At 42.2% G+C, this 15,177-nt stretch overlaps 1 protein-coding gene across 11 annotated transcripts in view; it reads right to left on the bottom strand.

Annotated features, from left to right (window-relative positions):
• ABLIM1 (actin binding LIM protein 1) overlaps positions 1 to 15,177 on the bottom strand; it is a 295,553-nt gene that overhangs the window by 15,486 nt on the left and 264,890 nt on the right. For 5 of the 11 annotated variants that reach the window (XM_049645824.1, XM_049645822.1, XM_049645820.1 and 2 more), the window contains 4 exons: positions 13,174 to 13,281; positions 5,265 to 5,369; positions 3,455 to 3,502; positions 438 to 584 (listed from right to left, as the gene is read on the bottom strand). In XM_049645824.1, the coding sequence (XP_049501781.1) occupies positions 438 to 584; positions 3,455 to 3,502; positions 5,265 to 5,369; positions 13,174 to 13,281 (408 nt within the window). The remainder of the gene's footprint in view (positions 1 to 437; positions 585 to 3,454; positions 3,503 to 5,264; positions 5,370 to 13,173; positions 13,282 to 15,177) is intronic. The other 6 variants (XM_049645821.1, XM_049645831.1, XM_049645827.1 and 3 more) reach the window with 6 other exon arrangements.

Raw genomic sequence — 15,177 nt, forward strand, 5'->3', positions numbered from 1 at the left:
GCTTCAGTGTTAGGACTGGCTGTTAAGAGAATTGTAACTTCAACCCAGAAATAACCTAAAACAAATGTCACTGAGAGAAGTCACACCTCTGTGGACACTTGGTAAAGTCACCCACTAGACTCTACTTATAAACGGTGTTCTTGGCGGGAGGCTTTGGTTCAACTAGTTCAAAAGTTACTGATTCTGCAGTAACTCTGAGAGTCCCTGCAGATCATCTGTTTTAGACCAGTTCTGGCTGTCTCTCAGCGGGTTGGTGAGTGCAAGGCTCTTGTGATTGGGTTTTTGTAATTTTGAAGCATTTGGCACCCAAATGCTCTGGTCATACTTTTCCTAAATGTCTTTACGATAGGACACATTTTTTTGCATAGTTTTAAGCATTTCGTTTTGTGATCTCCTACCAATTTGTCCATTTTGGCTTAGCCACAGCAGTTGCATACCTACGGCGGCAAGTGAGGGGGGCCCAGGCCAGTGATCCGTCTCAATCTTTGGTATCTCGCTGGGATCTGGAGCTTGGGCTGCTGGGAACTTGGAAAACTTGATGATGTCTTCTGAAGACTTGCTCTGGGCTGCTAAGGCAGCTGCATCTAGGCGGGAATCGGGGGGGGGGGTGCTTAGCTATCGATCTGCAAGGCCATGGTGGTACAACCCACTTCCATAGTTGTCTTGTTTTCTGGCAAAAGTTTCAACTCCAGAAAGCTGTTTATGGCTCTTAGCAATTGCCCAGTCACTCAGTGGTGCCTAGTGACAAGTGATTTTCCTTATGTTGGATGCCAAATTTCATTCTACATCTGAAATACCTTATTGTAGAGCTGGGCCATCCGATACTAGCTCTAGCTACGCATGGCTACTTCAATTAATAAAATTAAATGAAACCAGAAAATGAATAAAATTAAAATCCAGTTCCTCAGTTGCACGAGCTACATTTTAAGCGCTCAATAGCCCCGTGTAATGAGTGGCCACCATATTGGAAGCACCATCGTAGAACAAACATTTCTGTCATCACAGAAAGTTCCATCAGATGATACTCTTCTAGAGCAATCAGAAATTTGAATTAGTAGTTTGAAATTAAAGAGCTAAGTTAAAAGCATGACGCCGTCCACTGACTGTAGTTGTTAACCATAAGAGGGCTGGCTTTGTATGTTTGTGTATTTGTATCTGTTCATTTCAGCGATCATCTGTCTAGTTCATTCTACTCTTTACATATTATATATGTGTCTGGAGTCCTAGGAGAAATGGCAATGGGAAAATCCACGCTTAGCTTCTAAGAATTTAGCATTGTGCCTTGTAGGAATTTAGCATTGTGCCTTTCGTATGTTGACTTATGAATGTATGCAAAACACTCCTTATTTCCCTCAAGGGTCTGCACGCCTAAGTGAGCCTTCCAACTTCAAGACAACAAAAGCCAGACTAACGATGGCCTCAGTTCACAGGGTTCTTAATGGCTCTGCTTAGAGTTGTCGCTGGCTTAGAACTCCAAATCTAATCACAGAGCTGCAACAAAACAAATCAGGCTAAATGGTCAGACCCTGATTCTGGCTAATTTGGCAGACTGGCCTGGGATGCTACTAAACATTTAAAATATAGTTATAATGCTTTAAATAAAAACTATCCCCCCCTCTCTGGGCTCACATATTTTAAAATCTGGAAATAATTTTTTGAACCCTTAGCTCAAATTCCCCATTCTTTTAGTAACCCTCTGGGTCTCGTTTTCCTTGAGTGACTTGACCACGGTCACCCTATATGCTCATAAGGGGTGAAGTGTTGGCCAAGCACGGGGTAGCGCTTCTGAGTCTCTAACCTCATGAGAAAAAATTAAAAAATTCAGCTGGGAAAACAGTGCCTACTACATCACCTTCTTAAAGATGTGTTAGCATATTAAAGACTGAGATGTTCTGCATTACAAAACAAAAAAATAGTGACTGTATTTAAGTCTAGCATTTTCCAAATGCACTGGGGCCCAGACACCGGGTTTGATGTACCTTCTATTTCTATCACATGGGACTGCTCTTTTGCAGAATGTTCTTTGGGAACTGCCACTCTGGCTGTGCTATTCTTAATTACAACAAACTGAGAGTCAAGTCAGACTACATTTCATTAAAAAAAATAGCCAATCTCTTTTAAATAAATAAGCCAACCCTATCCAATCTCTTTAAATCTTAATCATTTGATTATTTTTGTTTAGAGAGGCAGGGCCTTAGAGATTTTAGTAATAAAAACAGTTTCTACATTGATAAATCAAACTCTTGGAGTCTCATTTGTAAATTTAGAAAAAAAAAGCATGACTTCAAACAGTAAGTACTTACGCATTAGAATTGGTGAAGTCAGTAAACATTCACATGTTAATGAGTGGGTGAGAAGACATTAAACCATAAAAAAACAAACAAAAACAATGTTAACAAACTTAAAAAAGCGAGCACACGGTGTAAAATCTTAAAAAAAAAAAGAGAAAAAAATCACAGTGGTAGAACCATTACAATATGTACAATCTTTTTTTCCCCCCTAGAATGTTGGCCTCAATTTTTTCCTGTGTGCATTTTCAACTTTCTTTGCTTTTCAGGTCATCCTAATCCTTAAGGACTCATTAATGTCAACTAGATTTTAATGGCAGCCTTCAACTTTCCAGGCATGTTATGTGTATAATTTTCTGATGTCACCTGAAGACCAGTCTTGGCTTTCTATCCATTCACAAAGATTTATGGCATCTAATCTATAGAGACCTAATAATGGTGGAGGGAAATGTCATCTACCTATGGTAATATGATTTCCTGGGTTTAAAAATTCTCTATTTCCAGAAAAGGAAAACACAGTTATAAATCCGTTATTAGGGATTTTCATTTGCAGGAATTTCAGAGAGTGGCTGGCCTAACTTACTGGTTTTTGTCTAAAAGAAAACTGAGGGGCAGAGAAATCATGTCCATGATATCATAGAGCCATTGGGGGGAAGGGCTGGGGACCAGGGCCTTGGTCTTGGGTGTGTCCTATCCATTCCACTGCAAGGTGCAGACATCTGGGGAATTGGACAGTCAAGTTAATGTAGACTTAGTCCAGCTAAGTTTTCTAGGTTGCTGGCCTTCACTATTTTAATTACTTAAACTAATTAGAAGCTCAACAAAATTACTATAGAGGCTGGTTAAATTATTTGATGGCACACACAAAAAACCGGTATTTGTGAATTATTGTGTGAGCAGTACCTTCCCTTCTTTAGGAATGCAACGATACATGGTTTCATGGGCTCAAAGATTGCCTAGGAGTTTCCTAACCAAACTAAGCGTTCTCCATCTAGGAAAACCAATCTCACAACATTTGCGTGTTAGGGAACCATAAAGGCATAACACGCTGGGTGCCCCAGTTTGATTCTCAAAAGCAGCAGCAGAGAAGACTTTCAGAGGACAGACAGCAGAGAGTTCAGCTGATATCACTACTTAAAAGCTACGCGGAGGAAAGAGGGTTTTACCATGCTGTTTGTAGATGGGTGGTTTTCGGTAAATGTTGATCCCTTGATCTGTGGAAATGAAAAGCAAAGGTGTGTGATTATGGGAACCGGTTCAGCGGTGGGGAAAAATAGATCAACCAAGAGGCAAACCAAACTGAAGACTCTTGAACAAAATCAACCCAGAAGGTGAACTTTTGTATTACAAAGATTAGGGTTACTAGAAGAAGAGGTCACAGGAATGAGTGAATCACTATAGACAAGTGATATGGAATCCTTTGTAATACATCTTAGGATAGATAGAGATGCAATTCATTCATGAGCCATTTATTGCAAATACACACTTCACTAAAAGTGAGATTAAAACAGGAAGAAACGCAAGCAGTGGAAGGGACTCTAGTGGTGAGGAAGACATAACCAGTTTGGGGAAGATCCCCAAATTGCTACTGTCTAGAAATTGAGCTCCCAGTAGATACCAGGGGCTCAATTTACTTTTTAGCTAATGAGTGGAACAGTGGGAAGCAATGTCATATAGTTAAGAGTAGTTATTTTAAAACATAGAAATAGTTCTTATGAGCAAGGCTAGTCTGATGTCCTGACAGGATGAATGTCTGAGAAAATTCCAACTTGTAGAGGGCAAATTTCAAAAAGAAAGAAAGAAAGAAAGAAAGAAAGAAAGAAAGAAAGAAAGAAAGAAAGCCAAATATTATTCATTTGTTATACAGGACTGCATCTGATTATGCTACCATTTCACTTTGACTGCAAATGCTCAGGAAATTTCAAAAGGTTTGCTTCCTCAGAATCATGGCCACTGTATCTTGGTGGGGGCATTCTTCATGCAAAAAAAGTTGCAAATGTACACAACACTGATTTTAAAGTTCAGTGAAGCTTTATTTTAAAAGGCAGCTCTATCTTAGTGGTATGAATCTCATTGAGCTTTCCTCTGTCTTATCAGGTAAGTTTGGAATGCAAAAGACAAAAAAAAAAACGATTATAGATTCTGAATATGTTACCCCTAATGGGTAAGGTATTGAACCACTTTCAGTAGCTAAAGAAGTAAAACAATGTACTTCCCATAGAAAAATAACATCGTGACCTTGGATGGCCAATCTTGCCCTTACAAATTGAGCTGACCCTAAACATTAAGAGAATGATGGGTCCTGAGATTTCCAGTTCTTGATGGCAAATTACCATTTGCACCGTGACAGCAGATGCTTATGACTTCAGCAAAGCTTACAGCACCAAGCCTAAATTGCAAGATATCATTGTGGGCTAAGGAGGTAGTCAGTTGGTTATGCACTGCAGAAGGACCATCCAACTAACTGATCCAATTTTACACCTCTCTGAAAAGTCCATAGAAAGATTCTCCGCATGGGAGACAAACAGGAAAAAAAAAAAAAAACAAAAGTATTCTCGAGATGTTGTGGTTCACCTAAAGGTTCACCTTTAGGATGAGAAGGTAACTAGGTTGCCATTGCGAGAATTGTCAATGACACCAAACCACAGAGTGATATCTCAGGAGGCACTAATATAAAGGTAAAATTAAAATCTTAGTCCAAAAAAAAAAAACCCAAAGCAACTCAACCCTTCTTCCTTCACCCTCTGCCTCCGACCTCCCTTCAAAAATTTTTGAGAAAACGTAAACCTTCCATACAATCCTGGCATTTCGCATCCAAAACTTCTGAAAGGCCCTCTAGGTCAGATCGTGCAATTTAGGGTTTGTCCACTGTGTGCATCCCAATGACGAGAGCATGAGAAATGAGACGAGACAGGTAACAGGGCTACGTTCTACACCGTGACAGGACACCCCAACAAAGACCGTGTCAGCTCCTACCTGGAACATGGAAATGTTTAGGGGCCTGAGCGTAAGTTGGAGTGACAGGGCGGCTGTCTGGCCGGGAAGGGAGAGGGGAGTTCCGGCCGCTGGACGGCTCATTGCCTCCAATGAGAAGAATGGAGAAAACAAAATGAGGGAAGGGACAGCAATAAAGAAAACAGAGCAAGCATAATCAAACTTCAACACGACAGACCGGGAGGAGGTATACCAAAAAGGAGAAACAAAAGAAACAAACTCAGTTTATCAACTTGGCTCACAAGGTGATAGAAGGTTACGTTTTGGGGCAGGAGAGACTTGAGCTCACATGGGACTGGGTTAGAAGCAGCTAGCGGTAGGGGGCGTCATTCCGATGGCATGCGGTTGAAGGCCGTGAGCTAGCAGCAAACTGATTAGATGGGAAGTACATGAAGAGTCATGGAAGGTCACTTGCTAATGATTCAGGATCAGTTGTCGGACGACTAAATCCCAAGCACGTGAAGGGGCAGGATAGGCAAACCCAAATACGATCACTTCCAGGCATGATGGCAGAGGCTGGCAATTGCAATATATTTCTCCAAACGGAAGGCCACGTCTGGGAGCCCGCGTGGCCACCCAGTCCCTCCCCTCAGCAATGCAAAGTGCCTGCACTACAGCAAACGTTTCTGTTGCCTCACTTTGAAATACACACCCCGGAGACAGAGCCCTTTCTTTTAGGAACTTCAGGACCGCTTATACCTCTCTGCCTTTCTCTTTAAAGGCTCCGCTCCACTCAGATGCCACTCAGTCCAGCAATTCCCTCTGCGAATGGACAGCTACCGTGGCTGGGCACTGAGCTATATGACCGGGGACACGCAGGTGACTGAGACGTCATTGTGGTGGGGAGTGGGGCTCAGAATCTACCTAAGGAGACCGACTGTGACACGTAAATGCATACCTAGGGGAAGGTGCCCTGAGTTCTTTCAGAAAGCTGAGATATTAGACGGAGTGGGGCGTCAAAGAGTAAGCACACCAGGTGGGTGGGTGGATGGGTCAAGGGATAACCAGACCCGGATTCCAGAGGGCTTGAACATCACGAGGAAGGAAGGGCCATGGTGTGTGGGAGCAACACTGTGGCTGGACAGCAGGCTGCTCTTGGATGGGAGAATAGCGAAGGGGCTAGAAAAGATTGCTGGCAGGTGGCTGCAAAGCCTTGAGTGCCACCAAAGCCACCATCGCTCCCTTGTGACCAAGATGAACTGAGACCTGGGCTCAACTGGCCAGAGATCAGCTACTGCCCTAAATTGTCCTCCCACCTCGTGTCTGAGTAAACATCGGCCCCGAGAATACACCAGAAGATGTACTAGCAAAAATTAACGGATTAAAATGCAATTACTTTTGTTACTGAGTTATAGGACTTCTTTATATATTCTGGATGTAAGTCCCTTGTCAGATGTTATGATTTGCAAACATTTCCTCCCATTCTGCGGGTTGTCTTTCACTGTCTCGATAGGGTCCGTTGAAGCACAAAAGTTGTACGTTTTGATAACGTGTAATTTATCTATCAGTTAAGGCTAACAGTTTGAAATAACTCTAGATCTTTACAAAACAGAGCATGAGCCGATTTCTTTAAATAAGCCACGCCGTTCTAAATCTGGCCCGCAAAGTATGAAAGATGTCAATTGCTGGAGTTTTAAAATGACGTGCTTACTAGGGTTTTAATTTCTTAACACGTGTATTTTTAGGTAACCAGAGCACATATCTGGACTGAATGGGCAGTGCGATCTTTCCAATACGATCTGAATTTGTCCCTGGCTTAAATGTAGATGCCAGGTTTTTAGTTGTTATGGTCTGAAGCCTTTCTCTTTTTTTCCTCAAGAGTCACTTTCACATCTAGCTCCCGATACATTATAATGTAGACTTTATTTAAGTTAGATATCAGCTTCCAAAAATGATGATGCTTCACCCCAAACTTCTGATCTATTATGGTTAATTTTTTTAAGTTATTTTTTCTTTTTCTTTTTCTTTTCTTTTTAATTTTATCTCTATTTTATTTTTTTAAAGTTTCATTTACTATCACTCTCCTAACAAGAAATAACCAGCTCGTGTCTGAAAAAAAAAAAAAAAGAGTATAAAAGACACAGGTAGAGGCAAGGAGGGGAAGGAAGAATGTGGTTTTACATTTAGAAGTAAATCCTGTTTTCAATCGCAGGGTGGATTAGAACTAGGTCTCATTCATCTTCGTGGGCTGAGTCTAGTGCGCAGCCTAGAAGTCGGTCCTAATTAATGTCTGCAAATGAATGACTGAAGTCGCCTGCTAGAGAATTCTATAGCTATTAATGGCCTAATTTAGTCAGGCACCACTGCAGGATTAACCATCATGCTGCTCTTGATTAAAGGCAGCCAAATGTTTGTATAGAACCATGGGGTCACAATATCACCCCCTTTTTATAACTTTCCCACTAGATCCTCGATAACCCCCATGTAACCATTTCACTGCAGAGGAATTATTTACTCCTGTAAACATCAGAAATTATTCACAAGAGTAATCCAGAATTGAAAACCAGAATACTTCTTGTGAGCTGTTCTCAAAAGAAGGTCTAGAAAAACGGTTTTCTTGCCTAATTTGAGGTTGCCTTTTGAAGACTCTTTTTGCATATCCTGAGCACTGGCTGCTATGGCTTCTGAACCACCCTGCTTCCTGCCCGTCAACTCTAACCTTCCTGTACTTGCAGAAGAACGTCAGATATCTCAGGGAAATGTTCTCACAGATTTGGGTTACAATACCCAATCGGATGAGACGCCATTACGTTTGTTTTGACAATTATTAGCCAATGTCATGCACACACAAAAATATCTGCATATGTGGGGTGCAAAGGCTAAAGGGTATCAGAATCAGCATTTGCCCAAGCATTAAAGTCTATCATGTGGAGGCTGTGATGAGTGGTTGTCTGAGCTCCGGATGGGGGAATTCGGGCCGAATGCTGTCTCTTGTTGGGCATAGTTCTTTATTTGGCTGCATATTTCAGTAATTAGTGACCTTTCTAGTTGCTTAAAAAAAAACAAAAAACAAAACCCTTACTCCTATGTTCAAGTCCTTGTAAATAGATTTAATGCTAAAATCACTTAAAACCTCCCACAAAACATTTTAAAACACTAGGTGAAGAGAGACTCAGCAACACATCCGTTTAAGGGATTCTGTGCAGTATGATTTCCACATGTCATCATGGCTCATTAGGGACAAGGTCTCAGAATACTCTTGCTAGATACCAAATTCTTAGCCCTTGAAATACCAAAGGCATTAAACATTTTTTTTGGTGTTTTTTAAAAAAGCAAAACTCTCAAGATGAGTCCTCTTTCCTTATTCTAACTTAAACACCCTATCTTCAAGGGGTAAAACTTTATTCTAGAAGGAAATAACTGATAAGGGCCCTAAAACAGTTATTTGTACGCTTAGTTCATTACTTAGGCAAAGTAATACATGAGGTGTTAGATGAAAGATGATATACGGAAGGTATTTCCATCATCAACATTATCATCACCATTAGCTTGGGATGTAGACACTGTTTAAAAATTATATAATAGCGTATCTATCGTAGAATATTGTTATGTATCACATTCATAGCCATTTTGTTCCTTAAATAAGTCCTTCCTTGTACTGGATTATTCTTAGTTGTGAGTGATCTTAGCTACTATGATGAGAATTTACCACGTGGGTCACCTGGGTGGCTCAGTCGGTTGAGCGTACGACTTTGGCTCAGGTCAGGATCTCGTGGTTTCGGAGTTCGAGCCCCACGTCGGGCTCAGTGCTGTCAGGCCGTCAGCCTGTTAGCATGGAGCCCGCTTTGGATCCTCTGTCCCTCACTCTCTGTCCCTCCCACGCTTGCACTCACCCAAAAATAAATAATGAAAAAGAAGCTACCGTGTATTTATATTTCTTAGCCTTCATTTTTAGCTCCTTCCGTATCAGCCTACTAAGCCAATTTTTCAGTCCTTGAGAGATCAATCACTTACAGGATTCTCACTGTCCTTAACACATTCAAATGCTCTGTCCTTATTTTCAATCTTCTTTTTGGTACCTGAGAGCCCAAGTGACAAATCCTAAGACAAGTAGATCAAAATGGCCATGCATGTGTCTGCTACAGGAACATGCTAGAATGCTGCCTAATTTTCTGGACTCTAAGTGCTTATATTCCAAAATATAAATGAGTCCTTTGAGGGGACCTTAAAGTTGGCAGCATCTAGATTTCATGACAGAGTTTCAGGATTGCTGGTTCTTGTCTAAAGTTTCAAAAAGCATCATGGTTTTCTTGAGCAAGTGTCAGATATTTGCATCACAGTAAATCACTTCTATGGTGAAACAGAAAAGATTCCTTTCAAAGAGACTGAATATATGTAGCCCTCCTGTTCACAAATCTGATTTATACTTTGTGGACACAGAACGTAATGTCTAAGAGTATTTCAAAGGGGAGGGAAGAGGAACTCAGCAAACATAGCACAGACCAAGCCCAAAACAAAGTGAAAAGCTTTCCAAATCTCTAAGCATGCACTTGTCCCAATGGCCCGACAATGACAGACCAATACAGAATGCGGCTGCAGGGAAGGTTAGAGAAGAGACACAAAGACACACCGGAAAACAAGATGGACGTTACAGAAAATGGATGGAGAAGCCAATGAAATAGAAAGACAGCCTGTGATGTGCATCTCAGCTTTCCAACATGCAGCATCCCCGGTGCCATGAACCCTGGGGGCCGGGGCCCGTGCATCAGCAATAAGGACCAGGAAGTGGACTTGGGAAATGGGGGGGCTGAACTTCTGGTTGCCAGAGTGGTGCTTCTAGTGCTCTGAGATACACATTCCTGCGGTGGACATCCTATCCTGGCATCCTCAGACTGCCCAGATTACATTGGCTTTGTAAGTAACTGCCCCGAGACCATAAGGCAAGCTCCACGATAAAAGGTGAACGTTCCCATGAAGGGCCCTGGAGGACTTGGTTCCATTTTAAAGATGCCTTAGATTTGCTTCTCAAGTGGTCATAAGTTCCCTCTGTGCTAAATTTTCCAAGTGCTGGAGAGGCCTTCCTGGTCTAATGGATGGATACGTGCTTTTCAGAATCACTAAGAAGTAATTCCTTAAAGAATCAGTATTTAGCCAATCGACTATATTAAGCTCTTAGAGCAGTATCTTTAATGTACAAATTCTCCATGATTTATTTTGTAGTTTAGCAAAAAGCTCATCTGATTTTGAAACTAAGCATTGTACTGTTATGTACATTACATTTCGCATCTGATGTATGTAGACTATTTTATAAGAGCGGACTATAGACATATGGAAATGGACCATTAGATGCCTTTTAAGTGTGAGGTCAAGTTCAACCTAATGCCTCTTGGGCTAATGCTCTCTACAACTTAAACCTAGAATATTTGTGTCAAAAAGTTCAAATTAAGTCTGAAGACAGAAAAGAATGGACCTCTGACCCTTGAACGATCCAGGTTTGAATGGCATGGGTCCACATATGCGTGGATGTGTTTTTACTGTAAGTTATCTTCCTTTTCTCTAGCTTACTTTACTGTAAGAATATAGCATATAATACATATAACATGTGTGTTATATGTGTATGTGTTAATATGCGTTCATTGTGTTAACTGTGTTAAACGCGTTAATTGACTGTGTTATTGGTAAATGTTCCAGTCAACAGTAGGCGATTTGTAGTTAAGTTTTTGGGGAGTCAAAAGTTATACAAAGATTTTTCCACTGCGCGGGGCGGGGGGGTCGGTACCCCTAACCTCCACATTGTTCAAGGGCCGACTACATATCTACATTTTTAATAAGGTGCCATTTAGGCACACAAAGGTACTGTTGAGAAGTAAAAATTTAAGTGGCTGAAAGCAGCTGTTTGCCTTAGGCTCAATAAGAATGCAATTTGCTAGTTAAATAGAGATGGGGAAAAAAGTTTGCTTTAAAAATGATATTTCATGTATATTTATACTGAAACAGACGCCCCTAATATGAGTGAGGGATGGGGGGGCCCTGTCGCTCCATCGGTGTGACCCTTGACCGGGGCCCCTTCACCAGAGAATGGAGTGAAACAGCACAAAGGTGCTTTAAGGGCACGAAGCCGAGGGGGAAACCGTCACAGACAAGGCGAGCCGAGTGCTTGTTACACACCAGGGCACTTGACCTCACGTACCCCCAGTGACCTAGGAGAGGTTTCGTAGATGAGGTAGCAAGTGACATTCCAAAGGTCAAGTTGACAATCCAAGGTGCCACCGCAGACACAGGGCACAGATAATATTTGAACCTAGGACTCCGGCGTTCATTTGCGTATCCCAACTCTCCATAAAGCTGCTCACAGACACAAGATGTTGTGTCTCGATATCTCGTGATGTGTGTATTTGTACAGACTTTGTGTAACTTTACAGGGCACGTGGCGTTTTTCTTCCTACGGGAAGCATCTCTTTTGAAAGGTAAAACATGTAATAACCAAGCAAGGCAGTTTACCTCTTTGAATCAAAAATCTATTTTCTCTGGCATATTCGAAGCAAACAAATCTTAGTTTGGCCAAGGGTTTCTATATTAAAGTCTCTTTAAAATACATCTCTGAAGTTTTTCAGTAATTTCTTATGGCTTTATAAACATCCTCTAAAGTATTTTGGTATCTAGATAACAAAAGGCCCCCCAGATACTAATTAGCAATAATAATTTTAAGTAATCTGTCAAGAATTTTAGAAAGTGCTGCTCCAACTGGAAAATGCTCACCTCTTTGCTAATGACAAAGCGTGTGTGACTTCAACAAGCATGTCAGCAACATTATTTTTACAGCACAGAGAATGCTAAAGTGGCACACATAGGATAACCGCATGCGGATTAAGGGCAGTGCATCTATATTTTAGGACTCGGTGGCTCAAAAATCCAAGTGAGCCATAAGAAAGTAGCTTGGGTAGACGGTAAATGAACGCTCGGTCAGCTGGATCAGCATTTTGGCTACTCAGTAGCCGCGCTCGTGATCTGAGCACTTTGGAACACCGAGTTGGGATCTGTTAGGTCTGCCTCAAGCCTTCTACCAAGACACTTCATATAACAGTCCGGTTATAACAATGTACTGGCCTGGCACTCCCTCCTTCAGCTACTGTCATTGGTTTCTTTGGTTCAAATCAAGACTATGGAAAAAGTTAGCATCCTTCTGGGAGCTCATACTTATTTTAAATGATGGCCCCTTTGAAGCCCCTTCAAGGCTCTCGGATCCCCCAACATACGGAGGGGAACAAGGGCCCCAGTTGAGGGCTGCTTCAGAAGCATAACGGGCAATGAGGAAAACGATGGGAATGCCATAAAGGGAATGGGCAGGAATGTGGGGGCAGAAACAGAAGACAGAAGGCACGGCTTCTCTTCAATGTCACGCAGAAATCAGGACCGGTCAAAAGAGGATTAGCCTTAGGGTTGGCTCAAGGAGAGACATTTAAGTTACACTGCCATCGATCTTTTTATACTCTCCAAGTGTTTCAATACCACCGAGTAGTTAAATGGCTTCTTACCATTAAGACAAGTTTTGGAGATTTGTTGCTAAACAGTGGTACGTTTTGCTGAGCCATGTCACGCATCAAAACCAGGAACATACCCCAACTATATATTATATTTTGCTTTTGACACACGGAAAAACAAAATGATAATATATGGGGTTTTTTTTCCCCCCTAAGCAGTAGATAATGAATCTTCTGGTCTTAAACATACTTCCTGTTTCTTCATCTAGAGCCCTTAGAAATGACATATTTCTCCTACTGAGAGATGCCATGCCAGTTCTAAGACGCTGGGTGTAGTTACGACACACGCAGGCATGCGGAGAGGTCGAAAGCTGGGAGCTAACTCTTGGAGATCCACCTTATTAGCCTTCCCAGGGTGCTAATAAATCTCCACTATGCGGGGTGCCGCCTGGGGAAGCCTGCCTCCTTACCTTTGATATGGGGAATGAAGTGGTGTCGGAAGGGGGAGTTGGGGCGGGAGTCGCTGTGGGTGGAGCTGAGGCTGCTGGTGCGCAGGCGCACACCAGGAGACAGCAGCTCTGTGCGGCAAGGAGTCAGGGGCAGGGCAAGGTGGAAACAGAAAAGAAGAACAGAAATTAACACAGGAGCAGGGACAGCATCCTCGTTCCAAGGGAGGGGGCGGGGCGGGAAATAAAGAACGTTAATCAGGAGTCTGAAAAAGGAGGAAGGAAAAAGGGTTAAGAACGCACCTGCTAAGGGTCAGGCAAAGTGGGGAGAATGTGCAAATTGGTTCAGGTCGGTAGAGAGTCACTCTCTGAGAATAAATGGCTTTATCAGAAGGAATGGCCACCGGGACATTCTCTGTCAGGATGACACCAGCTACTGTTGAGCCAGTACCGGTGCATCATCTAGATTCAGAAATAGCTGCTTTTAAAAAAAGACACCTGGCCAAACAGAACCCCCCTGACGCACATGTGAAAAAAAAAAAAAGACAATTATTTCAAGAACCTTGAAAAGAAGTACTTATCGGTAAGGGTCAGATTCTTTTTGTTTGTTTGTTTGTTTTTAAGCTGCAAACTTCTCCCATTAGAAGTTTAATTTTATTCTGCCTGCGGAGAAGGAGGGACCTGTTCGTGCTCCCCAGGTGGCGGAGAGCTACTTAGGATCCTGAGAATGGCGTGGTGGTGGCACTGGGGGACCAGCGGCTTCCTGATCTTGGAAGGAGAATGGGCCATTAAAACCAAACCCGGCCCTGGGGGGGGGGGGTGCGCGCGCCACCACCTGGCATCTAGGACCCACGGAGTGGATAATCAGAGGTATCCTACACCGACCATAACTCTGCTGTCAGAACCCCGCCGACTCCACGTGACAAGGACAGATCTTGAAAAAATAACCGTAAGCCCTAATAATCAGATGTCCATAATATACTGTGGAGAGGGGGAAGTGCACTTAGAATGGGGAACGTCCTAAAGGCTGCTAACATCAGAACCACGGCTGGAACAGACAAAAACTTTCCGTGCTCAACAATGACATGATCTTTTAGGGAAATAATTTCCCTGGCTGACCACCCCCTCGCTAATCGGGGGCCTATGGAACAATAATTTCCCTGTAGCCCCACGTCATCCTGACAAGGTCATGGCCATGGCCTCAGTGACCTCAACATATGCCCTATAAGGACAGGCAGTCACATAGAGGATTTCTTGTCCCCCACGTAGACAAGGGCTTAAATCTAGACCCAGGTCCGGGACATGAGTAAAATGAACATAGCTGCAGACCAAAAAAAAAAAAAAAAAAAAAAAAGAATCCATTTCCTGAAAAATTCTCATGTAACATAACTCAACAAATACCAAGTACTTATGACTTAGGGGGAACTATACATTACTGAAGAATCATATACTAAAAATTCGGTCCTCTATGAGGATTAAATCTATAGCCTTAAGGAAAAGACTGCAGCCTTTTTATATTCTGTTCATTTCCTCTGGTTTTATTTTATAAAATAAGTTAGCACATGTCCTGTTCTCATCAGCCTGTGCAGAACAAGAAGCTTAACATGAAGTCTTCGAAGATGTACATGGCCACCAAGTTTGTCTAGAAGGCCAGAATCTCCCTGTGGGAATCTACTTCTCAGAGAACCCTGAATCCGTGCTGGGATCTCCATTCTTCTGTTCCACACATGAGACACCCACTAATAGTCATAGGGACTACACTGTGCATAGTCACCTGAAGTCCACACTATTTGATATTCTCTATCACAATATGTCTCTATTGTTTTTCTGTTTTCCAAGTCTGGCTAAAAATCTCAGGGCTAGAATGGATCTGAAAAGTTATCAAATACAACCCTGAGGTTGTATATAATACTTCCTTCTAGAAGGTGCTTACCCCAGCATGCTTAGTAACACCGTGTGCCTGGACCAGGGAAACACAATAAACACACCAGCAAATGGCTAATGCTGGATTTTAGACGATGCTGATGT

This window comes from Panthera uncia, chromosome D2 (genome assembly GCF_023721935.1).
Source record: "Panthera uncia isolate 11264 chromosome D2, Puncia_PCG_1.0, whole genome shotgun sequence".
Lineage (NCBI taxonomy): Eukaryota > Metazoa > Chordata > Mammalia > Carnivora > Felidae > Panthera > Panthera uncia.